General features: G+C 53.9%; 8 protein-coding genes across 8 annotated transcripts; 4 read left to right on the top strand and 4 right to left on the bottom strand.

Moving 5' to 3' along the window:
* Positions 1–5218: 5218 nt before the first annotated feature.
* PG985_004031 (uncharacterized protein) lies at positions 5219–7522 on the top strand (the record flags this gene model as incomplete). Its single annotated transcript, XM_066823800.1, has 3 exons — positions 5219–5841; positions 5896–5903; positions 6318–7522. 3 exons carry the CDS (start codon positions 5219–5221, stop codon positions 7520–7522), a joined length of 1836 nt encoding a protein of 611 aa, XP_066686960.1.
* Positions 7523–10127: 2605 nt separating this feature from the next.
* Positions 10128–10763, bottom strand: PG985_004030 (uncharacterized protein; the record flags this gene model as incomplete). The annotated part of the gene is made up of 2 exons (XM_066823799.1): positions 10128–10608; positions 10678–10763. The coding sequence occupies 2 exons, from the start codon at positions 10761–10763 to the stop codon at positions 10128–10130; spliced, it is 567 nt and encodes a 188-aa protein (XP_066686959.1).
* Positions 10764–12677: 1914 nt separating this feature from the next.
* PG985_004029 (uncharacterized protein) lies at positions 12678–14070 on the top strand (the record flags this gene model as incomplete). Its single annotated transcript, XM_066823798.1, has 2 exons — positions 12678–13975; positions 14040–14070. The coding sequence occupies 2 exons, from the start codon at positions 12678–12680 to the stop codon at positions 14068–14070; spliced, it is 1329 nt and encodes a 442-aa protein (XP_066686958.1).
* A 305-nt stretch (positions 14071–14375) lies between these two features.
* On the bottom strand, positions 14376–16036 carry PG985_004028 (uncharacterized protein; the record flags this gene model as incomplete). Its single annotated transcript, XM_066823797.1, has 2 exons — positions 14376–15379; positions 15433–16036. The coding sequence occupies 2 exons, from the start codon at positions 16034–16036 to the stop codon at positions 14376–14378; spliced, it is 1608 nt and encodes a 535-aa protein (XP_066686957.1).
* Positions 16037–17100: 1064 nt separating this feature from the next.
* On the top strand, positions 17101–19415 carry PG985_004027 (uncharacterized protein; the record flags this gene model as incomplete). Its single annotated transcript, XM_066823796.1, has 3 exons — positions 17101–17220; positions 17263–17442; positions 17499–19415. 3 exons carry the CDS (start codon positions 17101–17103, stop codon positions 19413–19415), a joined length of 2217 nt encoding a protein of 738 aa, XP_066686956.1.
* Positions 19416–20025: 610 nt separating this feature from the next.
* PG985_004026 (DnaJ domain-containing protein) lies at positions 20026–20824 on the bottom strand (the record flags this gene model as incomplete). Its single annotated transcript, XM_066823795.1, has 3 exons — positions 20026–20566; positions 20634–20677; positions 20729–20824. 3 exons carry the CDS (start codon positions 20822–20824, stop codon positions 20026–20028), a joined length of 681 nt encoding a protein of 226 aa, XP_066686955.1.
* Positions 20825–21267: 443 nt separating this feature from the next.
* Positions 21268–24096, top strand: PG985_004025 (ATP-dependent RNA helicase DBP10; the record flags this gene model as incomplete). Its single annotated transcript, XM_066823794.1, has 3 exons — positions 21268–21544; positions 21615–22160; positions 22184–24096. The coding sequence occupies 3 exons, from the start codon at positions 21268–21270 to the stop codon at positions 24094–24096; spliced, it is 2736 nt and encodes a 911-aa protein (XP_066686954.1).
* Positions 24097–24404: 308 nt separating this feature from the next.
* Positions 24405–27660, bottom strand: PG985_004024 (uncharacterized protein; the record flags this gene model as incomplete). Its single annotated transcript, XM_066823793.1, has 2 exons — positions 24405–25308; positions 25373–27660. Coding segments are annotated over 2 exons (3192 nt in total), but the record flags the coding sequence as incomplete, so codon positions are not given.
* Positions 27661–27710: the final 50 nt, after the last annotated feature.

Below are 27710 nucleotides of genomic sequence, written 5' to 3'. Positions count from 1 at the left end.
ATCGTCATCTTGAGGTTTAGCTATGCATAAAGATTACTAGATCCATGTAGTACACACCCTCTCGCCAAGGGAGGGGTGTAATGTCACATTCCGTTGCTGATATGCAATGGCGGCTCAACCAAGTACATGTGTACCCACCCAACCACGAGGAATGCAATCAAAATCAACAGTGTCTTGCGAAGTGAGTCGAGTGGCAGAGTGGCGTCCGGAGGACTCTGGGTGACGGGTCTCAATATTATAACCGATGCATATAAGAGCATTCCTATAGAGCCACATGGCTGGCGATATTATACCGCAATCACCATGAAATCAAGATGACCTTCTGGAGAACAGGTACGCAACGGCCCTTCAACTTACGAGGAGCTCCCTCAAAGTGGACAAAAGACGCAGAGCAATGGGTTACGACTGGCCAGTCAATTGAAAGGACCCAGCCCCAGCCCGGGGGGGCTCGGGGGCTAGGTCCATCTGATACATCCACCCACTTTGCTCCAAGGTGTCAGCTGGGAAGACCTTGTCGGAGGGCCAAGCGACAGAGTTGTTCGTTCATCGCGGCATAAACAACCCAAGCTGTCAACCAACAGTACGTCTTCTAATTAAAGATTATCTGAAGCTCTTGGTGTGACAGGTGTGGTTTCTCGGCAAACAAAAGAAGGGCTAACGCTTAGATCCTGTGATCTGGGTGTCGGTCCGCCGCCGCTAATGCGTAGTTGCTGTTGCTTTACGGGGAATGAGGGCCGAGGAGCGAACCATTGCCTCGGACGAACAAGATTCGAGGCATTGCGTGATGGAGTCCATCCTGTAGGGTACTTTACCCATCACCACTGTCAGGGCAAGCGGGCTAGCGGGCAGGTGAAAAAGGGCCAAAGCCAAAGGAAAGAAAAGGGTCCCAGCAGCAACAACAGGCCCACCGGAGCTAAAAAGTCCCCTCGCCTACATACGTGCGGAATGGCTATGTCACGGAAAACGTATGGAAGCTCAGTAGCATGATGGAGAATCGTCGTATACTACATACAGTGCTAGACTCCTAGGCAGAGCGGTATTGGCCCTCGGTGGGCATCGTCCGGAGCAAAAGAAATGGGGATGCAGATAGAACGCTGCCTCCAAAGCCTAATCGGTCCACACCCATCCTGACTCCTTGCCCGCTCAATGACATCGGATTGTTAGTGCCTACAGTACCAGTGGGTGTGGCTCAATCGGACAAGGAGGATTGATGCGTCTCGGGGCATTTCTTCGTAACTTGAGGAGAATTATTGACTTCCTTTGGTCCCCGTGGATCGGTGGAATGCAGCAGCATGCTCGCGCCCAGCGGATCGGGATATTTCTCATTTCATTCTAGACCACATGGAGCAGATCGCCAATCACCACGGACTCGGCACACATGCCTGGCATGCCATGTATGTACAGTACTCGTAGCCAAAGCCATTGAATGGCGCAGACCACCGCCGCTGCCTCGCTCGAACACCACGGCTGTAGATCATATAGGTAATTTCTATACCGTCACTAGAAGAGCACGAGAATTCAATAAAGTGGCCTCAGTAATGTCCCTAGCTAGTCAATCTCAGCGTATGCCGAGGGGGGTGTGGTCCAACTAAACCGCTAGAGGCAAGGGGTACCCCAGCTTATACATCCTTGTTCGTTATGCCATCTGTGCTTTCAAGCCGTACCGTGCTCGTGGCGTTTCTCGCAAGTGCTGCAGCCATGGTCATTGTTGTCACACATTCGAATGGCCGATGGTTAAATTTCAACGTCATTTGTGCCGTCGCCGGGCGGGCAATCGACGTGGGAGCGGCCGTCGGCAGGCAAATAATGAAAATGGCTGTGCTGTAGAAAGCCCCCTCCATCCCCGGCCGAGAGCAATGGTCGCCCTGTGGCGGCTCTTGTATTGCTAGCAATCATCTAACTATCTTGCCTAGCTTGCGATGTCGGCTCACAAACTTACAAGGTTAAAAGATGATTATATGACGGCTGGATTCAATGGTGTCTTGGACTAGGAGGCCACGCGACGCATATCGGGCACTGACTTATTGACTGGCCCATGCAGTCCCGGCATGTCATTGCCCTCGACCCTAAACGTCGAAGTGAGGTAGCCGGGCTCGAGCGAACCCAAACCAAAAATGCGGAGAGAGGGAACGAACGCCTTAGCCAAACGGTCAAGCCGTCTGGGATATTGTGCCAATGGTTGCTGCTGGGTTTCCCAAAAAGCAAGTCCCCGTCATCCATCCGGCATGTAAGCTTGCTACCCGCTGTGCATGGCGTTCGACTAAGACCGAGCGTGCCCAGCGCGGAATCTGGTTCATGCTTAAGACTGACTGTCAGTGCGGGCGGGTTACCTTCCTTGTCTGCCTACTGAGCGTGTGAGCCTACCCAGGACGAGAAAAGAAAGAAGTAGAAAGAAAAAAAGAGGCCTCGGCCGGCCAAGCAACTTGACGCGTAGGGTACTCCATCGTATACTCGCTTAAGCGACCTACAGTCTCAACTACCGGCGGCTTCCAGGAAGAGAGGCCCGCCCCGAGCGAGGCCTGGAGAACGGAGGACCTCATACGCGGAGTGTGTAGAGTATCGGTCCTCAATCTCTTCGGCAGTCTATTTTCATAAATGATGGGACCTGCGATCAAACTTACGTTGGGGCGCCATACCCGTCAATCACATCTTGTCTCCGGGACTAGGATGCTCTAGTAGGTAGTCGCACTCTGCTGGATGGAAATTTGCTTGGACAGCTACGTAATCTATGGTAACAACCCCGTCAGCAGCCACTCGGGAGCTTGTCCCGTTCGACTTCCGTTACCTGCCTACTCACATATTCTACGCATACCCTGTCCGCTTTGATTGGGCTCCATGTGGGCAAAGGAAGAGAAATAGGGAGGGGTAGAGAGAGACACACACAGAAAGGACCCTTATTATTTCCCTTATTCTCAGGTCGAGGTCGAATGCGTATCAAGCTTCAATCATCAATAATCATGCATGGACACCACCGTGGCCACAGGAGATAAACATGTCTGCCCCTGGGCCAAGTAAGTAAGCAGGCAAATAGGCATTCAGTTGATGTATTTTCTCCATCATCGGGTTCCTGGTACAAACCTACCTACCTACAAACGTACATATGTACCGACTTCCAATGCATGTACGTACAGGATGTATCCATGCAACCAGAAAAAGTACATACTGTCGGCAGGCCTGTCATGTTGGCATGTAGGTAAAATCATGGCTGAAGGGAAGGGAAGCTTTCCCAGGCAATCAGACGCCTACTGACGGACGCCTCTTTCTAACCGTTAAACTGCACGCCCCACCATGTGCAGGTTTAACCCTTGACACAATCAGCCCTGTGTGTCTCTCTTGCGCGCTCTCTGCCGCTCTCTCCCTTTTCTTCTTTCTGTCTCCTGTCTCTTGATTACGGCCCCCTTGACGGCGGCAGGCTCAGGTATACTAAGTATGCTGGAATTGACAGATACGAGCGACATAGACCGAGGTAACGACGTAGGCCCGGGCTCGCTCGAGTGGATGGATGGATAGTGAGCTGGGAAATCTTGCACAGCACTGACTTTTCGGCGGACTGGCCCTGGCCTCCTCCACTGCACTGGAGCGTCTGGCTGGCGCTGCGCATATCCCATCTAATTTAACGACGCTTGGACACTGGGCAGTGGTTTACGGAGAATTTATGAACCAGGCCCGCAACCCTTTAACCTAGCAAGCATATCACGGCATAGCATTTCGCTCCCAGGATTGCCTCGAGTGCTAAGCCTGAACAATATGTCATCGACATATACATATGTACCTCGACGCATTGCACACTCCCATCTCCACTAGCGCGCTCCATCCTCGCTGGGAAAAGTAATATCATTTCCAATCTGATATCATGGTTGGTCTGAAAAGGGCAGGTACGGTACCTAAACTGCTCCTATCGAAGCCACGCTGGCCTGCCTCTAAATTTCTCTTTATTTTATTCTGTTCTACAGTACTGTATGCCGCTAGCTCATACTCATTGGGGGTGGGCAAGTGAGTGAGTGAGTGGCAGCGAGTGCGCCTGAATGGATTGACCAGACGAAGAAGAAGATGCACCCCCCAGTCAGCGTGTCCGGGATCGAGCCACACTTGTGCGCTCCAGTCCCGGTCCCAGTCCCCAGTCCCAGTCCAGGTTCTAGTCGTTAGAGACACCCTTGTTTCCACACCATGCATTTCATCAACATCGACCCAGGTGTCATTCTTGGGAAGTACCCACCTGTGGGTTCGCCAGGCTTGTCCTGTCGTCTTCGTCTGGTCTCTGCGCTTCCCTTTTCCCAATTAGAGCTACGTAGGCTTGGATAGCTCGCACCCAACCCAACCCCCCCCCCCCCTGCCTGGCCGCCCCCCCAAAGGTCTTTTTCATGTCGATACCTTTCGTCTGGGTGTTGTATTGTACGGCCCGCCCTCGAAGGAGAACCAGTAGGGGGTCCCCGTAGTGAGCAGGTACTTAGCAACCGGTGCATTGTACATCCCAGAGGTATCGACTTACCGTTCAGAGCTGTCCAGCGGATCTGGCGTCCGTGCAATGGTCTGGCGCCCCCATGAACCAATATCCTGGTCACTACATATTGGGCCAATCTCTAATGAGTTGCACAAAAACCTCCCACGATCCCACTTGGTTGATCGTTGTGAGAGACATTTGAGCTTCCTCCCATCTTTGTCCCTTACTGTTCACTGTCCTCGACTTGAACCGGCGCCTCAGAGTAACCGTGCTGCCTCCCAAATCGGCTAATAAGCTCGTGCTGCCACATGAGTCGAGGTACCGCATTGGATCTGCATCTTCCCGTCGCCTGTCCGCTCTCCAACATACTCAACACCACCGCCTGCCGTACAACTTGACGCTCGAGAGTCTTGGTGGCCCAGAGTCTTACCAAACCACTATCGTGTCCCACGAAAGCGTCGAATTCGCCCCCTAAGACCTCGCCAGAAGTCACTTGCCCGGACCTGGCTCCCAGCGACGACACAGAGGCCGGATATCTTGCCCTGAGCAGCACACCTCGGCTGCCATCACCGCGCGGATAATAACCCACCAAGCCTCCGCACCAGCCCGTGGGCAACGCTTCGCCTTATTCGTCTGTATCTTGGCATGTGCCTCGTCGGTTGACCTTGAGGAAACCGGATCAGCTACGACAAAGGGCACCCGGCCACCTCCGTCTCCGCGCAGACGTCAGGAGCTCTTTGCCCTGTTTCTCTGGCACCCAGGTTTCCGCCCGATTCCATGCAAAACCTAATCCATACTAGCGAGCAGACTCAAGACTCACTCGGCCAGCGCCGAGGCATATCCAATCTGGCGCGCTTCGCTCTCGACTTGAGTTGGGGCAGCGCAGCGACGGAGTGCCCTCTCGGTTCAAGGGCCTATCCTTCTCCGCCCATGTCAGGTTCGCCACCGCTCCCACCCAAGCCAACCTTGGAGGCCGGTGAACGTGGCCAAAGCAGCTTCCAACCCACCAGTCACGATGTGTTCCGCACCGGCTCGAATATTCCAGGGATAGAGTATCGAGCACACTCACAGCAAGGCCAAGCACAGCTGCCACCGCCCATGGCGAGCGGGATTCGAACATATCCGGGAGAAGCAACAGAGCGAGCTGCGTTTCCCTATCGACGTCCCGAAGAAACCATGGGAAGACCGATTTCCTACCAGGGCCAGGCGGGCCCCATGGTCTCACAGTCGCAGTACCCTTTACCGCCAGTAGCCGGGCATGCCTCAGGCCCTTCACCTTACTCTTTACCCACGAGACCGCAGCCTCCGGAGAATCCGCCGTATACTTCGCCTAAATCGCAAAGGAAAACCAAGGGACATGTCGCTTCCGCATGTGTCCCTTGCAAGAGAGCACACTTAAGGTATGTTGATCCGCTCCCCTGAACTTGGCTGTTCCAGAAACTGATCTCTCGCAGATGTGATGGTACGTTGCATGCAATTTTCTTCCTTCGTTTGCTCTTATCGGGTTTGTCATGGTCCAAGTGTTCAGCCTCGTGCGTGGGGTGATGTTCCAAGCCCAATCCTGCTTGGGTGATCAAAGTGGACCGCCGGCGATGTTTCTCTTCGAATCAAACGCGGATGACACCTTCAAAGTCTGGTATCCTGCATACGGGTTTAGCACGCGACGGCAACCTTGGTATGAAAGCAATGTTTTGCTGGGAGCCAGGGAAAGCCTCTTGAAAACCTCAAGTTCGAGACCAAAAGGCTTATGCGATGCCGGATCCTTCATGATATTCCGCGCAAATCCGCGCACAGGGAGCCCCATAGCGTCGACGCCCCGAGGCAACAGTTCTCCTCTTTCTGTGCTAGATCCTTGCTGACGCTCATTGCTCTGTAGCTCAAAGACCTTGCTCACGATGCCTAAGCAACGGCAAAGAGGATGCCTGCGTAGATGTGCAGCATAAGAAACGAGGCCGCCCAAGGCTCCGAGATGACCGGGAATCACGGTTCGATGCAGCCCGTTTCGGAAACCCCACGGAATCGAGCGTACGGCGGCCAGTCTCGTTGTTTGCGCCGGTTAGTGCCCCTGCGGTGCCATACGACGATCCGCTCCGAAGAACACAATCATATCGAGTGTTGAAGTCACAACCGCCAGATCCCACGATACCCAGGTACCTGGACCGCGGCTCCGCGAGTGATGCAAACGTGTACCCTCCGCCACTAACCATCGCACCACGACCTTCGGAGCCGGTGGCGTTCTTGACAGTCGATCTTGAGGTTGCAAGGGTGTCGAATACGTTTGTGGATGCTATTGGGGCTGGGTCAGCACAGGCGATCCAGAGACGCAGGCTGGAAGAGCTTATCCTTCCCCAGGAGCGAGAAAGAGTACTAGCACTCCAGCGCTCACTTCAGGACGAGCAAGCTAGGAAAGAACCGACCTACTTGCCGCCGATATTCGGTCGTCAGGAGGCAGATAGGGTATTCCAGGCGCTTCCGTTCGACCCTGAAACGATCTCCAGGTTCCCCCTAGACCGGCAGGATACCTTTTACTTCAAGACGGTGGAGGGCCAGCCACGGCAGTATTCCATCCGGTTCGGTCTGGTGAAGGAGGATTCCATCTACTTTGTTGTCGTGCTCCTGGTAACGCAGGCAAGGTCACTCTCGAACCCGTCGCCCTCCGCGCAGCAGAGAGATCTTCCTTATGCGTATCAGCCCCAGGCCTATACGCAGCTGACGCCTGTGTCGGCCTCGTTCGATGCGAACCGGCATCGATGGGGCGAGCTGCTGGATTCTAGAGACAATGGACATGGCTCGCGGCAACCAGTAACCCCGGCGTCAATAGTTGCAGGGCCAAGTCCAGGCGTGAGCCCCAACATTCCTGCGTATTCGCCATCATCATCTGTTCGATCAGATCACCCATCAGGACCATCATATCATATACCTCGAAGCGAATTGTCGATGCACAGGCCCTCCCAGCCGGCAGGCTACCAGCTTCCACCGATACGAAGCCACGCACAGCCTGTTCACCAAGCAGACCCCCGGACAGGGCGGGTCGATATTGGCGGTCTGCTGGATCAGTCGAATGCTCCAAGAGGCTCGTAGTATTCGGCGAACCTCCATTTTCTTAGGTTGCGCCCCCCGGGGCCAGGAACCTTGGTCTTTGTCACCTAGTGGCGCCCAGAATAAGCAGCAACTCTCCATGGCCGGCCAAGTTCGCCATTTGCTGTGTACGTGTACAATTATACGTTGGATACCCCATTCGTTGCGTTGGAGATACCATTGTCCATGATCAGCACGGCCTTCCATGACTTCTCTTTTCCGAAGAACACTTCTAATTCATGACTCTCGGACTCGACCACGATATTTCTTTGCATCCGGCTGGCGTTTTGCCCCTTGGTTTTCTTTTCTTTGTCCTGCGAGCATCGGTCGCTAATTTAGGGTTTCTGGGATGTAATTGGATTTTTTTGTTAATGCAAACGCACCGCTTGCTCGACGGTTGCAGGCAGGGGCGGCATGTCTCTGTCGCGGGGACCTCCCCTTATTCCGATGGCCAAGTCTTTCACGGCCAGAGTTGGATCGGGTGACAGGAAGACGTTGAGTTCTGGTCAGAGACCGCTGTATCCGGAGGCAACTGTCAACCTGCCCATGTTATTGGGCAGCACCTTGGAAATCAGGGTACGAAGGGTTGCACAGCGCGGGGTCCGCCGGTTTCGTTGAAGCGCTTTTTCGGCACGAATATGACAGTTCCACGCGGAACAAAGGAATTGGGAAAGGCTCCTATGTAGCGGGATTGCCAGAGGACTTTTGTCGCAGTGCCGGTTGCCCCCACAGGGGCAAGGTTGGGAGATAATCCGAAGTATGTACGATATTGTAAATATAGGAAGGAGAAGGGTAGGAAGAGCAAAGAAACGAAACGAAACAAAAATCCCAAGAGGTACCGAGCTTCAAACAAAAAACGAAACGGTTTCTTCTTAATTTCCCAAGGCGGGCTGAAACTGGATCCGAGCTTATATTGAGTTGCAGTATTGAGTTGAGTTATCTGACTTGCTAAGGCAGATGTGACGTGCTAGAACAGGTACTGTTGATATATAACACCTGTGCTATTGCACGGGACACGGTTGAGGCCGTCAATAGTAATCCCAATCCGGGGGCTCGGGGCTACGGGGAAAAAGAAGCCAGGTAATTTTCATTTTCGGGGACGGCCAGCCGCACGGAAGTAAGTAGGCAGGTTCGTAGTCGTACATCGACAGCACCAAGGACGAAGAGGGATGATGATGTTCTTGGGAGGGAACAAGCAAGCTTCACGGGCACACAACGTGGGAGTGGTTATTGAAGGAAGGCTTCTTGTTTCTAAGTACTGACAAACATCCCATCCCCGAGGCAAAAAGCCCATGCCCACCGCACTTTCATCCAATGTCGACCTACCTACCTACTACTACTTGATTCCAGGGTAGTAGCCGCGCGCAGACACACGGACACACAGACACACACCTTCTGCCCTCTCGGGGGGCGAGGAGGCTTTTTGCTGCTGCATACCGTCGGGAAATAAGATCGTGGATGTGGGCGGGACCCAAACGTTGCTCGCCAATGAGAAAATAACCCGACGCGGGAATGTCGAAAGTCTATCTACTACCAGCGTAGGCAGGCTGGCAGGTTTCTTAGCATGTAACCCCAAGCCTGGAACACCAGCCAGGGAGTGGTGTGTGTGCCACCAGAACCCAGCCCAGCATTTTCCCAAGTGCGACCTCACCGACCGACCGACATTTCTTCTCTACAGTAGCGGGATAAGCCGCTAAGTAGGTCGCGTTAGCGGGCACTTGCTGACGACAGGCCAGCCCACTGCCACCCGCTGCTGAACAAGAACAACCTATTCAACGCGAATAGTTCGAGAGCGTCTTAACAAAACTGGTGCTCAAATACGTATCTATATGCAGGGAAGCAGAAAGAGAAAGCAAAACCAAAAATGCAGCGACAACATGATTGAGGCACGAGCGGCCGAGACCCAAAGACCAAAGAGGGGGGACGCGGCAGGCCGGCCAGAACCCGGTGAGCCGTCACAGACAGGACACTAACAGGGCCCCAAGCCAATTGCCAGCAAGTAAGCTGCAAGTTGCCCGTCAGGTCCACCGTCCATGTCGTAGCCTGGGTTGGGGACTGATTGTTATCAAAATGACCTGACCATCCAAGCCAATAGCAACTGCGCGCGCGGTTAACAGGACCAATTGCCCCTGCCCAGGGTCCCGACCACGATCCCTGCCAAAGGAGCCTAAGCGACGTCTTGGGTCAGCACATCGTCTGCCATCAACGGGACCACGACGGAATTGCAACCCCGAATCCGGCTGAAGAGGGGAAATGGTGATGCTACCTCAGGCGGCAAGGGACATCGATAAAAGGAAAGTCCAATATCGCATCCCTTCATATGCCGTGCCCTATTTGCGTGCGCAAGAGAGAGAGAAACAGAGAGATGACGAGACGAAGACTGCGGAGTACATCATGAGGAAATGATCAGCTCGAGGGAAGCCGTCTGTCGTGCAACCAAGCCCACAGTCCATCCAACTTGCATCCCGTCATCCTCGGATGAAACAGGGCGAGAAAGAGTCAAAAGGAAACGATAACCAGAAGACGACAATATGACGTATCAAATAGATGGGAAAAGAGAACAGAACAGCAACCGCACGCCACAGGAACGCTCAGGTCAGTATTGTTGCTAGCTCAAGCCCCCCTCGCTTTTGCTCGACGACGCCTTGATCCTTTTAGCTGCGTGGTCGGAGTTCGAACCCTTCTCCGCCGCCTGGTCATTGCCGTCTGGCCGCTGATCGTCGGCCACAGCAGAATTGCTCCCTGCCCGCTGCTGCCGCCGCTGCTCTTTGTGCTTCAGCAAGTCTTCGATCTCCCTGGTCATCCTATCGGGCTCCCGCGGGCTGTTGTCCGCGATGATCTCCTGGATTGCCCGCTTCTTCCTTTGAGGACGGGTCTCGTACGGCAACGGCGGCGGCGTCAGGCCTCGGAAATGGCAGTCGTCCCACTTGAGGATGTCGTCGCGCGTGCTCACGGGCTGCTGGTCGTCTTGGGCCGACTGCTGGGCCTGGACTCGGTGGACTAGGCCGCGGGTCAACGGCCGTCTTGCGTGAGCACCCTGAGCCTGTTCTTGGGGTTCGTGGTCGGCTCGAGGGGTCCCACTGCGACTTCTGCGCTCACTGGAATTAGCAAATCACCGGGGAGCCGCGTGTTGAGCTTATCTTGGGTGGCTGCCGTACTGGGATCCCACCGTTGCAAGGGTTGAAAGAGCCTCATCTTCCTCAACCGCAGACTGGTCCAGGCTTCCGGCGACTGATCGGGACATGATGAGAACCTTGCTTTATCAACTCAAACACTCAAAGGACTGATGGTATGGGCGATGCGGCAGTAACACGAGTAACTTCCTCGGCGCTATCAAAGCTAGACCACCACGCGGAGGTGCGCCTGTGACCACATCTATATACGACGCACGACAGAACGCAGTCCGGCCTTTCAAGCGGTGCCTGGCACACCTGCGACACCATCATGCAAGGCTATAGCAGGTGGTTATTATTACTAATATTCGGGGTTTCCGTCACTTGACTGCTCTGTTTGTCTGCGCCTTGCATTTCCTAATCCGTTGCATCTGGACGTCTGTCTTCTTCTGTTCCTTTACCGTTTACACTAGGGACTTGGTCCCGTATGTGGCTTGTCAGCGCAGCAACGACCCTGGCCCTTCTTAGATCAGCCCCTTGTCAAAATAAGAAGCAGAAAAGAGAAAGTAAGAGAGCCCCCAGCAGCGTTTTTCAGGTCTGCTAAATTTGAATTTGATGGCCAGGCGAGTAGAGGTAGGACGAGCTGAAGCGCGGCTGTCATGCACATAAGACAGTCTGGAAGCGCGGTGCATTGCATGGCTTACCCTGCTATCAATGCTATTCCGTTGCTTTCACAAGCTTACGGTATATACACGGCATTTAATGTACCACCCATCCCGCCTCTTTTGGAGCAGGCTTTTGGGAGATAAAAAAGGGGAGAGGTTTGGCGGTTGTCCGAGGCTCAGCCACCACCTCGACAAACCGTTGCAGGGGTTTTTAAGCCGCCCCCAAATAAGCCCTTAGATAGGCCTCCCGATGGTGACAGAACAGACGTGTGTCACGAACGATAGGCGGTGCACATTGTCGTGGGAGGCACTGCTCCGTGGGCGCCAAACGCCACAGTTAAGTTTTGCTTTCTCTGTCGACAACATCCAGGAGAACACGGAATTTCCGCCATGGTCGATGTCGACGTCCTGCGTGGATTTTATTGTATCAAAACAAAACAGATAATGCCATATTTCTGGCTTGTGCGGATATAGCATTAGACATCAATGCAGTTAGATAAGAATTCAACGAAGAGTCGTTTACTAGGGTTGAGATCTAGCCGCAACATGATGCTATAAAGACCACATAAATTATGCGCACTGAAGCCGATGCAGAGGCGGATTGGTTGCTGCAGAAGCTAAAGTATCGAAGCATGATGATCTCACCAACGATCAAGAAAAGACGATGTTCCATCGCGTTACACAAATGCCGGCCAGCTGAGAAAATACAACCGTTCGGAAGCAAAGCCGGCGGGCGAAGGGGATGGACAACATCGGCAACCTTCGCTGCGCCGCATTTCGAACAGAGGAACATTGTGCCCCAACACAGCCGAGTATACACATTTGGGGACTTGGTTATTGCTGACACTGTGGCATTCACCAGTTCTACTTGTTAGTCTTGCCCCCGTGGGGGCCGGAATGACAGGGAGGCCTTCAGCTTGGTCCGCGAAGAAATTTAAACCACGGAAGAGTGTCCTAGACCCTGGAGAAGACATTGCTACTGAATAGATAGGTAGGCATAGGTACTGGCTTAGGCGAATCAATCTTGAAGGGACCCGGACAGTCTGCTGTCGGCGGACACTGTATGCGTGTATCCAGACGAAAGAGGTCAGGAGATACGTGCATCAATCGATATACAGGTTGGGAGACAGGTATTGACTGATTATCCCATATCGGCCAAGGGGTACTTAAGGTATTGAAACAGTCGCTCCTTGGGATTGACAAAGTCTAAGTCGTGCCTTAGGTTACGTAGATAGGTCAATGTACCGTCCAGAGGCCGCTGAAGTTAAAAAAAATTACCTATTTAAAAGTATTTTCTTTGATTCGGTTTGCAAAAACCAAAACCAATATCAGAAAACATTCGCCTAAGTTACAGAATTTCTAATAGAAAACGGCAAGAAGATGGCCAACCTAGAGCCTCCCCAAGTCGGAGGCGGCGCACCTCCTATCACTGTCAAATTTTGGTGCCATACCATTGACCAAACTTCACCAGAGGAATTCGCGCCTGATGATGCAATAAATGTCGGAGAGGACGAATCACTGGCACACTGCAAATTCGCCGTGAAGCTCACTGGACATGTTAAAAGGCTCCTGTTTGAGAATACTGAACCGGATGTTGGAAACCGCAGGAGGATTGTTGAAAGGGAAGCTATTTGGAGAATTATCGCAGGAATTTGCCAGAATGGAAACTCGGTGAATTACGATTTCCTGTATTTCGAAGAAATCTATCACATACTCTCCGACACTGCCTCCTTTCTAAAGACAATGTTTAGCCAAGGGCCACGCGTTTACTATGAGCAACAGAAGAAACGGAAATTGGTCCTCAACAAAACTCCATTTTGGGCACGGGACGATTCCAGCATCCGCGATAATCCCTGGATAGACTTCGGTGAGAACTGGCCTGAACTCATGCCATCAAGAAGCCGCATTGAGATATCCTCACAAGAGAGAGCCAAGAACAATTTTGGGGGCCACGCTGCCATTGCCTCGACAGCGGAAAACGTCGTGGCTGGACACATAATACCCGATTCATGTCTATCACCTACCAGAGACTCGCAAGACCCAGGCCAAGTCCATCGGCCCATCATGGCAATGATGTTTGACCACGTGAGAGTGTTTATCAGAGATAAATACACTCATTTGCGACAAGTTCTGCGCGAGGAGGACGGTCTGGTGAAGAACATCATCCCTCTAGATGAATCGTTACAACTCCAGTATGATGCTGGCCGCGTGCTTTTGAGATCTATCAAAAGCAGCGAGCCCAACCGTCAGTATCTCCAGCTCCTCAGGACAACACCAAGAGATCCTCTACGTCTGGAGTCTAGCAACGATATCTGGGACTCTTCGCGCACGCTCGAGGACGAGGACCTCGAAGGGGGTCTTACAGACAGTGCTCGTCGTGGGGGGAAGCGTGATCCACACTACATACGACATGGCGACGTCTTCTGCCTGGAATCGCGGGACCTCGAACGATTCCCCTTGCCTTCGCACGAGATAATGGAGTTGTGGCTCGACTTATCGCGAATAACGCACAACGTCAAGGCAAAAGGCGCGCTGGGGCACCTGTTTCGCGACCCAGCGCCTGACCTGGACGAGGGGAGCGTATTGGCGCGGACAGATGAAGCGTTGCAAAGTACGTTCGCGCCACTGATCTTGCTGGCGGAGGAGGAGCGTATCTTGGATGCAGACAAAGCAACCCGGTGGCTTGTTGCGATGGGGCAGCATGAGGCCGAGCAGTTACAGTGGGATTTGAGATCAATGCAGCTTGACGAGGAACGATTGGCTGCTGAGATGAATCCGGAGATTGTGTGCAGCGAGTGTCACCGCGGCTGGAGCCCCGGCTGGACTCCATGCAAACATCTGTTTTGAGGGTTTATGCCAAGCCGCCGTTGGAATGAATACACTTTGCCCAGTACCTTCCTTGATTATTCCGGTTACTCCTGATCACAACAGGGAAATGGACAGATACAAACAAGCGTTTATGCCTAGTATATAATGGAAACCGTTCAGCTATGGCTGCTCAGCTGTCCATATCGTCAAAGCATGGCTCTTCTCAAAATGCCCCAAGCGTGTCGGCCACCAAGCCGAGCGCGGTCTCGGTCAATCCCATAGCCATTGCCAGGCTGTCATATTCCTTCTGCATGCCCCCCGGCCCAGCATCTCCTTCTTGTGGGCATCCTGCTCCTTGCTCGGCGGCAGAACCCGCACACCAGCGATGCCGTGGACGTCGTGCGACTCGCCCGCGCACCTCAGGTGAATGGTCCACGCCAGCTGGTACGTCAATGAGATGTTGTACGTGTCAAACGAAGGGTAAAGCCACCGACCGAAGGGGCTCTCGGCTGCCGCTCCGAGCGTCGAGGAACCTGTCTGGGAGAGGTGGATGCCGAGGTGCGTGCCGAGATCGAAGGGCGTGCCGATGAGAAACTGACCCTTCTCGCTGGGGGAGAATTGGGAGTAGTCTAGCATCGGCATGCTGGGGAATTTCACGGTGTCCTCATCGACGGGTCGGATCGAAAATTCCCCGTTGCTATTATCATGATGATAACTCTCAGAGCTCGTGGCGGTGATGTGCTTCTCCTCGGCGAGTTTGGTAGAGATCTCACTCGCCGAGTAATCGGGCGGCGGCTCATCTCGGAGATTGCCTCGCACTACGAGGGAGACCTTGAAAGTGCGGTTCGCCTGCAAGGGTGCAAACCGGATAGGGAACTCGTGTTCGCGTTCTCCCTTGTGGTATTTGGAGAAATTGCCAGGGGCCCGGATCCGGGTCTTCGATTTCAGACTTAGCTCGATGGACACAAATTCCACAGGCGGTAGGCGGGAGAGATCACCGTCCGGACAGATGGAAGTCAGCTCGTCCTGTAGCTTAGGGACGATGAATAGCTTAAATGGGATGGGGCTGGGATGCTCCAGCTGGATGACAGTTGGGTGAACCACCTTGGCGGTATAGGTATACCTGGGCGTCTTGGAAGGGTTCCAGAACCTCCGCTGCCTCTCCCGGAACGTCATCTTCCTCTCCGCATTCTCAGCGAGCAGCCTTTCCGTCCGGAGGAGGCGACTAGCTTCACGGACCCCGAATTTGCAGTCGCCGCCCTTGATGGGCTTCGCTGTCGAATGTCGGCGGATAAATAAGGGAAATGAGCCGTGACGCTTTCGGTACCCGGACAGACCAGGCTCGCCTCGAGCACATACTCAATGTACGCCTCGAACTTGCTTCCAGACCAGCCGGACTTGGAGGCGAAGTAATAGACCGACGGAAGCCCGTGGTTCGTCACATCGTCCTGTGACGAGCTGAGGTAGAATCCTTGCCGATGCCCGCCCCCTTTCCCTGCCTCTGACGCGGTCGATTGCTGCTGCTGCGGCAGTAAGACAGACTCGCTCCTCTCCCGGTCCCAGTCGTCTCCCCGGGCCGCAAAGCCAGGCTGCGACGTCTCGGGAATGGTGACGGCGAAGGGGAACCGCGCGGACTCCGCCACGGCGCCCTGCGACACGACGTGCGACTGATCAAACAGCACGGCGCGGCCGCGGTAGGTCTCGGTCGAGTTGTTGTTCTTGCGCACCACTTTGGTCTTAGCGCGCCCGAAGAGCCGGATGCGCACTTCCGTCCGCGAGGCGTTGTCGGCGGCCTTCTTCTTCCCTGGCGGCGGGAAAGGCTGGCTGCAGCTCACATGGCCTAGCAGGGTGTCGCCGGGCAGGTAGACTGACTGGAAGTCGGTGATATCAATGTTCAGGCCAGCGCAGCCTTTGAGTGCGTGTCGTGGCATGGCGGAGGTTTGGTCACCACGGTTCAGAGTCAGACAATATTATGAGTTGGTTCGTTGGCAGTGAAGATGAGCCGGTATAAGTGTCAGCCTGGGGTGGGGGTTGTATAAGTAGCTTATGTTTATCTTTAAATCGTATATGAGTACCTACATAAGGTAACCATTCTGGGGACAGGGACTTTCTTCTTATCTATGAGTTGCTGACCCGGAGGAACTCTGTAAGGGGAGTGACAAGGGTTTCATCGACACAGCCACATGCATCTAACACCATCCCGCTCACACAGCCCATCTTAGACGAATCCTACATGCATTGCAAGTTTCTCTCGTGACTTACTTCAAGTAATTTGCGGACCATTTGATACCGGCTACCAGCTAAGTATGCGGTCGCATAACTACCTACATGTACATCTGGGTACCATATCACATGCATACTGTTGATAAGCAGGGCGCCCTTGGGCTGAGCTTCAGCTTGGCTTTGGCGAGGTGACTTTGAGCAGGCAGTAGCGATAAGAGCTGAAAGCCGCCCATGACTTAGTGACAACACAAGGGTCATGCGCTAATGTAGACACCCACACAATCCTGTTATATATGGCCCATCTCATTCGACGTGCTTTTTCGAAGGATTAAGAAAAAGATGTTAGGCGACGAAATTGTTTGCAGTAGAGTTGAGCCGGAGTTGGAAATAAAGGAAGGAAGGTGCGTTGGTTGGTGTATAGGCTCGGAATTGGCCAATGCTCAATTGAAGCAAGCACCTTCCGTCATGTGATTCTTATTGGCAGCAGCATGTACATCTTGACCACTTCAAGAGCAACTTCTTTCTGTCCAAACGGCAACAAACCCCAAGAAAATCGAATGAATGAGGAACCAATCCGGCTCATACTTGCGACTCGCACGGCGCTCACTAAAAGAACCCGAGCTGCCTGGGACTCATTGCGCGGGCTCTGCCTTGACGAGGAACGATAGGGTCGGTCTCCTGCACAGCCTAGGCCACCATATATCTACATACTACCCTCTGGGGCAGCACTGTGACATTTCATCCGCGGCAAAGACCTTGTCAAGTCTTGAAAATGGACGAGCCCATGGATGTAGACGCTCCAAGAGGAGTCAAAAGAAAAGCCGATGAGTCTTTGGAGGAAGAGGATGGCCCGCGCCGCATTCAGGCAAGTACCTTGTCCGGCCACTTCCCAGTCAAACTGCCTTGAGCTGACTGATCTAACTCTCAAATTTAGGCATTGGACCAAGACGTCGTGAACAAAATCGCTGCGGGAGAGATCATCGTAGCCCCGGTTCATGCTTTGAAGGAGTTGATCGAGAACGCAGTTGATGCAGGCTCCACCTCTCTCGAAGTCCTAGTGAAAGAAGGCGGATTGAAACTCCTGCAAATCACTGACAATGGTCACGGCATTGACGTGAGCCCTCCCTTCTCAAGCCAATATTTATTAGTTTATTCTAACGGTCTCCCTAGAAAGATGACATGTCTATACTTTGCGAGAGGTTTACCACCTCAAAATTGAAGAAATTCGAAGATCTGCATAGCATCGGCACCTATGGCTTCCGCGGTGAAGCCCTGGCTAGTATAAGTCACATTGCCCATCTCACGGTCACCACGAAGACCAAAGACTCCAACTGCGCATGGCGTGCCAATTACGACGGGGGGAAGCTTGTGCCCGCCAAACCGGGCCAATCTGCGGACCCTAAGCCGACAGCCGGGAGGAACGGCACTCAGATCACAGTGGAGGACCTCTTCTACAACGTGCCAACTCGGCGGAGGGCTTTCAGATCTGCCTCCGATGAATACAACAAGATTATCGATATGGTGGGACGGTACTCGATCCACTGCCAAGGAGTTGCCTTTTCTTGTAAGAAGCATGGCGACTCGGGGACATCTATTGCCATTCAAGCGGCCGCTACTACAATGGATCGCATTCGTACGATCCATGGTAGCAGTGTAGCCAACGAGTTGATTGAGTATGCTGCGGCCGATGACCGTTATGGCTTCAACGCCAAGGGATGGGCGACCAATGCCAACTACCATATCAAGAAGACGACCCTACTGATTTTCATCAACAATCGAGCGGTCGAATCCTCCAATATCAAGAAGGCTATCGAGCAAACGTATTCGACCTTCTTGCCCAAGAACGGCCACCCCTTTGTCTATCTTAGCCTTGAAATCGACCCCCAGCGTGTGGACGTCAACGTGCATCCAACCAAGCGGGAAGTGAACTTCCTCAACGAAGACGAAATCATTCAGGCAATTTGCGAGAACATTCGGGACAAGTTGGCCGCTGTAGATGCGAGTCGTACCTTCACGACGCAGTCCTTGACACAGTCCTTGCTACCTGGAAGTATTGGTACCTCGAGCACGCCACAGCCTGATCCCAGTGGCTCCTCGGCGAAGACGCCTATTTCAAAAGGCAAGACTCCAGTTCGGCCCTACGAGAACAACCTTATACGCACAGATTCCTCGATGCGTAAAATTACCAGTATGTTCCCGACCGCTAGCAAAGATGGGACATTGGAGGCTTCAGAGGACATGGGCACAGAGCCAGAGTACCAAATCACAGATCGCGAACCTATTATTTGTCGCCTGACAAGTGTGCGTGAGCTACGCACCCAAGTGAGGGATGATATGCATCACGGCCTGACAGAGGTATTTGCCGGCCATACCTTTGTCGGCATAGTCGACGAGCGGAGGAGACTGGCTGCTATGCAGGGTGGCGTGAAGCTTTACTTGGTGGATTATGGGCGCGCTTGTCTCGAATATTTCTACCAAGTCGGTCTCACAGATTTCGGGAACTTTGGCACTATCAAATTTCAGCCAGCTCTTAATCTGCGCGAAGTTCTCGCTATTGCCGCCGAACGTGAAAAGGCATCTGAATCTGATGGAGTACTTGCCGAGGACGACGATTACAAGGTTGAGGAAGTCGTCGAGTTGGTGACAGGCCAATTGGTTGAGCGACGCGAAATGTTGCAGGAGTACTTCAGTCTCGAAATCTCACCAGCTGGCGAACTGATCAGTATCCCGCTTCTATGCAAAGGATATACGCCTCCCATGGCAAAACTCCCTCTATTTCTACTCCGGCTCGGCCCGCACGTGGACTGGGATGATGAGCAGGCCTGTTTCGAGAGTTTCCTTCAAGAGCTGGCAAAATTTTATGTGCCCGAGCAGTTACCGTCAATGCCAGGCAACGCCGAGGAACTGGAGGCGGAGGATATCCCAGAAGAGCTCAAGGCCAGACGAGTGCACGTCAGACGGGCAGTCGAGCACGTCTTTTTCCCAGCATTCAAGGCAAGACTAGTAGCTACGAAGTCGTTGATGAACGGCGGCGTGCTAGAACTAGCCGACTTGAAGGGGCTTTACAGAGTATTTGAGAGATGTTAAGACCCGAGACTGGTGCGCCAGCAAGATGGATCGACGACAGATACCCTGGAGCTGGAGTTTGGTATTGATTTGCTACCTATTATTTGTATGCGATCTTGACGCGAGCTACTACGGAATGTTGGTCAAAGGCGCGTACATACTAGGCATTGACATGGATGGCTGTATCATGGTAAGGGGATAGCTGGATGACGACTTCACAAGATCTCTGTGCATCAATCAAGGTAGCTTTCAGATATAACAAAAAACTCATTAGGCTCATGATGGAACTTACCTTTTCGATTATCTTATGGCGTTTCCCAGTTCTCACAGGCAGCCTGTAGAGGTTGCTGGCTGCCTCGTACTTTTTGCAACGCGTGAAAGGGGGTAGATCTGTAGTCAGGAGGGGGCGAGTATTCTCTAAGGGAGTTAGGCTCGAAAAGACGCATTCGGTTCTATTAATGAACTCACAGCGTAAAGCCAGAAGGAAAACCAATGTCATGCCGCTAACGCCGACCGTATCGTATCCTCGTTTCTCCATCTAGGGAGACCCTGCTAAGCGCTGAAAATAAGTAGATATCTGTGAGCAGAGCACCCCCACAGACTTCCGAGGGCTTGTTTCATAACAGCCTCCTCATCCGATGGGCTTGACCTTCTTCTTCTTCTTGCCGGGTTCGCCCGAACTGCTGCCCCCTTTGCCCTTTTGGAACTGGCGCCAGCTGGAGATGCGCTGGTCGCGGGTGGCCTCCCAGTCCTGGTCGTGCTGGCGCTTGCGCTTGCGCTCGTCGATCTCCTCCTCCTGGCGGCGCTGCTCGCGGCCCTCCTCCTGCATCTGGACTTTGACCTGGCGGCGGCGGCGCTGCTCGTTGTCGATGAGGACTTCGCGGGTCTTGACGCGCCAGTCGCGGGCGAAGGCGTCCGTCTTGAGCTCGGGCGAGTCGACGGTCCACTTGTTCTCGCGCATGAGCAGCATGCGCGCGTCGGCGATGGCCTCGTCCAGTCGCTCCCGGTGCTTCTCGTCCATCAGCTCCGTCTGCGCCTTCTTCAGCCGGTCGAAGGCGTCGGGCGCCTGCGGGTTCTTGGTCTTGTCCGGGTGGATCAGCAGCGACTTCTTGCGGTACGTGATCTTGATGTCGGACTCGGGCACACCCGGGTTCAGGTCCAGGACGGCGTAGCTGCGTGAGAGGGGGGAGCGTGTTAGTGGTGATTATTCGGGATTAAAGGAGGGGTGGTAGGACGTACGCATCGAGGCGGAAGGCCTTGAGAATCCGGTCGATTTCGGCATCCTGAGGTAAAAGTTAGCCATGGACGTCCGAAGGGCAACGGAGGGGCCTTACCTTCTCGAACTCCTTCGCCTCGGAGGCGAGCGCATCGAGTGCATCTATGTCCTCCTTCTCCATCAACTTGGGGTCTGACGGAATCTCGGCTGCCATTTTGACCAGTGGTATCGGTAAAGCCAGCGATGGGTGTGAGGGAAAGTGAGCGTTGCGGGGAATCTATTCGCACGCGGTGCTTTGCAAACAGGAAGACAATATACCAAATCTAAGGGCGGGTGGTTGCGACCGACGTTAACTTGAGGGACCTCAGCTGGGGCATGGGAGACTAATAAGAAGTACTGGTACAACCAACCTGCTGGGTCTATTGGGTCCCGCTCCAGGCTTATCGCCATCTTATCGATGGCTGGCAGGGGTCCGACTCCACTAAAAATTCAAGCGGGACAGAGCAAGAGAGGAAGTGCAAAGCGCTTTTCCTCTGGCGAGGATTCATCACTGCACGCCTCAGCAAAATCGCATTTTGTACACTTCGACGCCTTTTGTTTTTCTCGACACTCTTTTATAATACTCTCCGCTACGGATTGAAATAGATTATCGCCAAAATGCGCTCAGGACGCGCCGTTTCGCCGGCCGCGTCCGAGAACGAGGTCGATATCCTTGATTCGCTCTACACTGACGATGGCGGGAGGGTCGATGCGCAGGATGGGATGGCCTTTGATGCTGAAGATATCTTCGGAGGTGGTGCTAGGGGAGGCCCGGGCTACGAAGACGACGACGGCGACGAGGCATTCATTGCTTTAACACAAGCCGCATCCTTTCGCAAAACTGGCAACTTGAAGAGCAAATCGGCCAAGAAGGGCGGAGGTTTCCAAGCAATGGGTAAGTCGACATTTCGCCCAATGCTACTGCTAAGTCTTGCGTTGAGAGAGGAGAAGCTGACCGTCTCTAGGCCTCAATGCCAATCTGCTACGAGCTATCACCCGCAAAGGTTTCTCCGTACCCACCCCTATCCAACGAAAAGCGATCCCTTTGATTCTCGAGAGGAAAGATCTGGTGGGTATGGCCAGGACAGGTTCTGGAAAGACCGCCGCTTTCGTCATCCCTATGATCGAGAGGCTCAGAGCCCATAGCGCAACCATTGGATCCAGGGGCTTGATTCTGTCGCCTTCGCGAGAACTGGCCATCCAGACGCTCAAGGTTGTCAAAGAGTTCAGCAAAGGGACTGATCTGAAATGCGTTCTCTTGGTCGGTGGTGACAGTCTGGAGGAGCAATTCGGCTCCATGACTTCGAACCCGGATATCGTTATCGCCACCCCCGGTCGTTTCCTCCATCTGAAGGTTGAAATGGGACTTAGTCTCAGCTCTGTTCAATATGTGGTATTTGATGAAGCCGATAGACTCTTCGAAATGGGTTTCGCAGCTCAGCTCACCGAGATTCTGCACGCGCTCCCCCTTCGCGGCAAAGTCTGCTCTTTTCTGCAACACTGCCGGCATCGTTGGTTGAGTTTGCTCGTGCAGGTCTCCAAGACCCTAGTCTAGTCCGATTGGATGCCGAGACCAAGGTTTCGCCAGATCTCGAAAGCGCATTCTTCAGCGTGAAGAGTGCCGAGAAAGAAGGAGCCCTTTTACATATCCTGCACGACCTGATCCAGATGCCTCTAGGACTGCCCGCGGGAGTTAAGCCGGAATCCGACAGGTTTAATAACAAGAGGAAGCGTGTTCCGGACAAGTCAAGGGGTAGAGAAAAGCCTACAGAGCACTCCACTATCATTTTCGCCGCAACAAAGCATCACGTCGAGTACCTGGCCACGTTGTTGAAGGAAGCTGGGTTTGCCGTATCTTATGTCTACGGTTCTCTCGACCAGACTGCCCGTATGGAGCAGGTTGATAACTTCCGCAAGGGGCGATCCAACATTCTAGTCGTTACGGATGTTGCAGCCCGTGGTATCGATATCCCCATTCTGGCAAATGTCATCAACTATGATTTCCCACCTCAACCGAAGGTGTTTGTCCACAGAGTCGGTCGTACTGCCCGTGCTGGACAAAGGGGTTGGAGTTACAGTATCGTGCGCGACACAGATGTTCCCTACCTGATCGATCTCCAGCTTTTCCTTGGCAAGAAGCTGGTACTGGGCCGGGAGTCAGAGTCACCAAACTATGCCGAAGACGTGGTCGTTGGAGCAGCCATGCGATCAAAGGTGGAAGCTAATGTAGAGTGGCAGACCAAGATCCTGGGCGACGATGAGGACTTGAAGAACTTGAAGCGTGTTTCCGAGAAGGCAGAGAAACTCTATCTGCGGACGCGTAACTCTGCGTCAAGCCAGAGTGCCAAGCGAGCACGAGATGTTGTCGCAAGTAAGGGCTGGACGCAATTGCATCCGGTTTTCGGCGGCGAAAGTGGTGATTTGGAACAGGCGCGAGCGGAAATGCTTGCAAAGCTGAGCGGCTACAGGCCGACGGAGACCATTTTCGAATCGAAGATGATGAATGGCAAGGGTCTCAAGAATGATGCTGCAGATATCATGGCGAACATGAGGCAGAAGATCAAACTCCGACCTCAAGACGAGTTGAACAATGCCAATATGGATATAGACTCGGATGTTGGCGATGACGACGCGCCCTTTGGCGATGAAGACGAAGCCCTTAACGCCGAAGATGACGAGGTGATGGTTGAGGGCAACTCGGAGTCTGATGACGACGATGGCCTCGAAGTAACCGTCACAAACAACGAGACGGCGAGCAAGAAGTCGAAGAAGAACAAAAACCAGACGCCTGCCTCGTACCAAGATCCGGAGGTTTTCATGTCCTACGAACCACGTACCTTCAACGCCACCGAGGAGCGCGGCTACGGTGTGCACTCTGGCGGCAACACGACGTCGGTGTCCTTCGTCGAGTCGGCCCGTGACGCCACCATGGACCTGAACAACGATGAAGGTGGAAAGGCGTTTGGTGTGCCCACACGTTCCAAGATGCGCTGGGACCAGAAGTCCCGCAAGTACGTGGCCCGCGACAACGACGAGGACGGCTCCAAGGGCGCCCGTTTGGTCCGCGGCGAGTCCGGTGTCAAGATCGCCGCCTCCTTCCAGAGCGGCCGCTTCGACCGCTGGAAGAAGGCCCAGCGCATCGGCAGCATGCCGCGCGTTGGCGATTCCGAGAAGAAGAATGGTGGTCCTCCTAATCCGTTTACTTCTACCGGACCCAGGTACAAGCACAAGATGGAGAAGGCGCCCAAGGACGCCGACAAGTACCGTGACGATTACCATGAGCGCAAGAAGCGCGTCGACGAGGCCAAGGAGAAGAGAATCGGCCGCTTCAAGGAGGGTGTGGGTATCAACCGGAACGAGCTGAAGAGCACGGAGGATGTGCGCAAGTCGCGGAAGTTGGCAGAGAGACGACGTGCCAAGAACGCCCGGCCTACGCACAAGAAATAGGGGGGCTTCCCAGGTGGGGCGCTGTATATAGCTTCAGGAGCCCAGCATTAGATAGGTTTAGCAAATCATCAGTTCATTGGTCAAATTCAATAGCTTTGCCTGTGGTGCCCATTTGCGAGGATAGTATTGTTGTATCTTCCATATTTGCTGTCCATGGTTCAAAATGTGTAAACTTCGCTATGTCGCTACCTAAATCATTGCAGAACGGTCTAATGCGTGCAAAATATCAATCCGAATAAAAACGTAACTATCGTGGATCATGGAATCATCCATCCCCCCTGCAGCCTCCGGGTGGCGGTGGGCAATCATCACCAATCGTCTGGCCCAAAATGCGTCCCGTTGGCAACGCTCTTCAGGGCGCAGGCCTGCCAGTCGCAGCCCCGCTTGTAGACCTCGGTCCCCCACCAGGAGAAGTTGTCCATCCAGCCCGGATAGATGAACCCGAAGAAGACGATGACGATGCCGAACGCCAAGCCCGAGTCGAGGGCCGCGCTCAGCGTCATGGTGTACTTGGACCACCAGGCGCTGGCGCGGTTCTTGATCTGGTAGTTGAAGACGTAGCAGACCAAGGCCCAGACGGAGAAGTTGAGGCCCGTGGCCGGGGGGATCCAGCTCAGCGAGCCGAAGAGGACCGGCAGGTTGATCTTGCGGACGATGCTGTTCTTCTTGTGGCGCCCGTAGAGCCAGAGGGGGACGGGCGCGAGGGCGCCGATCAGGAAACCCCAGACCAGCGGGCGGTAGGTCGCGCCGGGGCCGAAGAACTTGGCGGGGCCGACCACGCCCCAGAGGATGGAGCCGTTGAAGTGGACGCGGGCGATCGGGCAGGTGAAGCCGTTGATGGCCTCGGGCGTGCAGATGCCGGGGACGTTGGCGAACATCCAGTTGAGGACGGCGATCTGGGTGAGCGAGGACACAATCGTCGCCACCATCTGGACTTTGAAGAGAATCCGCGGTGGGATCTTCATATAATGCCCAAGCTTCAGATCGGCGGCAAACTTGATGCCTTGCGCCGACGAGATGTAGCCGTAGGTCACGAACACCATGTTCGCAACGGGTCGTCCGGGAAAGACGAAGCCTGCGATGAGCTGGCAGATAAGGTAGATGCTACTGTGCTGGTTCGTGACTGCCATTACTATGCCAATGGGGATGAAGAGTATGGAGCAGATTCCTAGAGCCAGGAACAGACCATACCACGGTAGATGAATGGGATAGCTGATAGCTGTGTTAGTCATTCCACGAAACGAAAATTTAGCAGTAGATATCGGATTAAACTTACTATTCAACGACAAAGACCCCGATGGCTGTCATAGTAATTGCAGTCAACAAATACCAGCTCAACGGCGCATCCTTGTATCTCCTCATCAGCCGGTTATGGACATCCTCTCGACTCATCAGCGAATCGAAATTGGAGCTCGATCGCCTCAGAGTTTGAGACATCCCGTTTCGGGAGATGGGCGAAAGCCCCGTGTCTCCGCCGGACAACGGCTGGTAATCCGGCTTGGTCTCTTCTTCCTCTGCTTCTTTCAGCGATCTTTTCCATTGCGTCCAGATGTCCTTTCCGTGCCAGCACGCTGTATGTGTCAAAAGCGATGCCAGCCCGGCAAACTGCAGCCCATAGCTGAGGACATACGTAATGGGAAGAAAGACCCGGCTGTAGCTCGCGTACCCTTCGCTGTCGAAGAGAAAGTCGGGCGTGAGGATCCGGCTGACGTCGTAGATCTTGCCGGTATTGTCGAAGACAGAAGATGAGAGTATGGGCATATACGACGAATAGAAGGTATTCGTATAGTACGCAATAGGGGCAATTATCCACATCACGATGACCAACCCACCAACCACATTCATGGCAGCCCAAAAGGGGGTCAAAAGGGGAGAACCAATGTACGCGATCTGAGCCCAGTCAAACGTGACCGGGAATAGGCCCAAGCCCGACACCACACCAAACAAATTCGACACGACCACGTTATCCGGCGCAAACCACGTGATCACATTGAAGTAACTCAGCGCGGGCATGAGCAGACCCGGGAAAAAGTAGAAGACAAAAGCCCCGGTCCAGATGATGTAGAAGAATTTCCAGCGGCTCATCGTCCAGCCGTTGGCTGGGTTGTTCTCTTCCTTGTGAAGGGTTGTAAACATGGCCGCCGACATCAGAGTGCCCGGCCATATCATCCCGCTTGGCCGCACGAGGAATCGTCGGGTGAGACCAGCAAACGCGTAGCCCAATATCTGCGTCGACAGCGTGAGTAGCAGCTGATACACAATGCTGGCGTCCTGCTTGTAGAACTGAGTTTGCTCCACAATGACATCGGTTGCGAAGGCGAAGCCAAAGGAGACGTTGCTGCTGACGTAAACGCAGCTGTGCTCCTTTTCGTTCCAGCTTCCCTGGGCAAGCCAAAGACGGAACCGCTCTCTGCGGCTTCTTTTCTTGAAAAGGTCTGAGCTCGCGCTGCCAGGCTGGAGTGCGCTGGATGCATCGGTCCTCTCGCCATGGACAAATTCTTCCGCCGGATCAGTCCGTCGTTTTAATGCGAAGTCCCACAGCAAACCAAGAGGGTGGACAAGAAGCAATGCTATAACTGGTGTAATTGCAACGCTGGGGTATCTCAAAGAAAAGAAAAGGTTGGTCGAAGATCCAAGGACGGCGAATAGCGTAGACAGAATCCACATGCGAGGGGTGTTTATGGACAGGGTAGTATTGTCCGTAGGAGAGACCGAGGCGCGAACCTGGGGGTACGGCGAGTTATCTGGCGGATCTTCGTCGTTTATCTCGGCCGCGAAGTCTCCATTGGACTCGTGTTCGTCATCGTTTTCATCGTCGCCGCGAAGCGAGCTGGAGCTAGACTTGGCATCTATAATGGGTTCGCTCGACAGAGAAATTTCTGTGACCCCGAAACGGCCTTCGGCACCGCCAATCACACTGGATCCCCCAATCTCCTCTGATATTCTCCTTCGTCTCGATAGAGACGATATGCTTTCTCGCGCCAAGCCATTAGACCGAGTAGTGCTCTGGGACTTGCGCCGTCGCGAAGTGTTCGGTTCGGCTTCGGTCGAGCGCCTGTGGGATATTTCGGTCAGATCGTCGTCGCCGCCGACTGCATCAACCTCTACGGGATTGAGCGGTGCAGCGCCGTACGATCCAGTACCGAAGCCGGGGGACGAACGAATGAGTAGCGGAGCTTTCGACATTGGGCCTCGTCGCTCGTCTGCGGTCAGACGAATCACCTCAATATCGCTGTGGGTTTGGGAAGCATAGTCGTCGTCGTCGTCGTCGTCGTGGCCTGCGCTGCTGTCGCCATGGGGGCGCCGAGAATTTGTAGGCGGAAGGATCTCGTCTAGCTCGGTCCCTGGGTCCTCGAGAAAGGCAGTGGAGGGGTCATGGGCTGATGAAGTTATAACGGCGGAAGGCGCATGGTGCGTCGTGGGGCTGGATTTGGTTGGTAATGTGGGACTTCTGGGGCGGATGGGTTCTAACGGGAAGGTATCTCGCGCCGGAGTAGTGGGGATGGACGACGGTGACAGCGAATGATCATGGCTCTTTACATGGGAATGTGGCATCAGAGAAAACTGGAGGGAGGAAAAAAAAAAGCAAAGCCTGGCTGCCTGGTACTATCGAC

The sequence above is a fragment of the Apiospora marii genome, assembly GCF_038362585.1.
Source record: "Apiospora marii strain CBS 49790 chromosome Unknown utg000003l_segment0_segment0, whole genome shotgun sequence".
Taxonomy (NCBI): Eukaryota; Fungi; Ascomycota; class Sordariomycetes; order Amphisphaeriales; family Apiosporaceae; genus Apiospora; species Apiospora marii.
The sequence above is the reverse complement of the archived record's forward strand: the minus strand, read 5'-3'. Positions and strand labels throughout refer to the sequence as shown.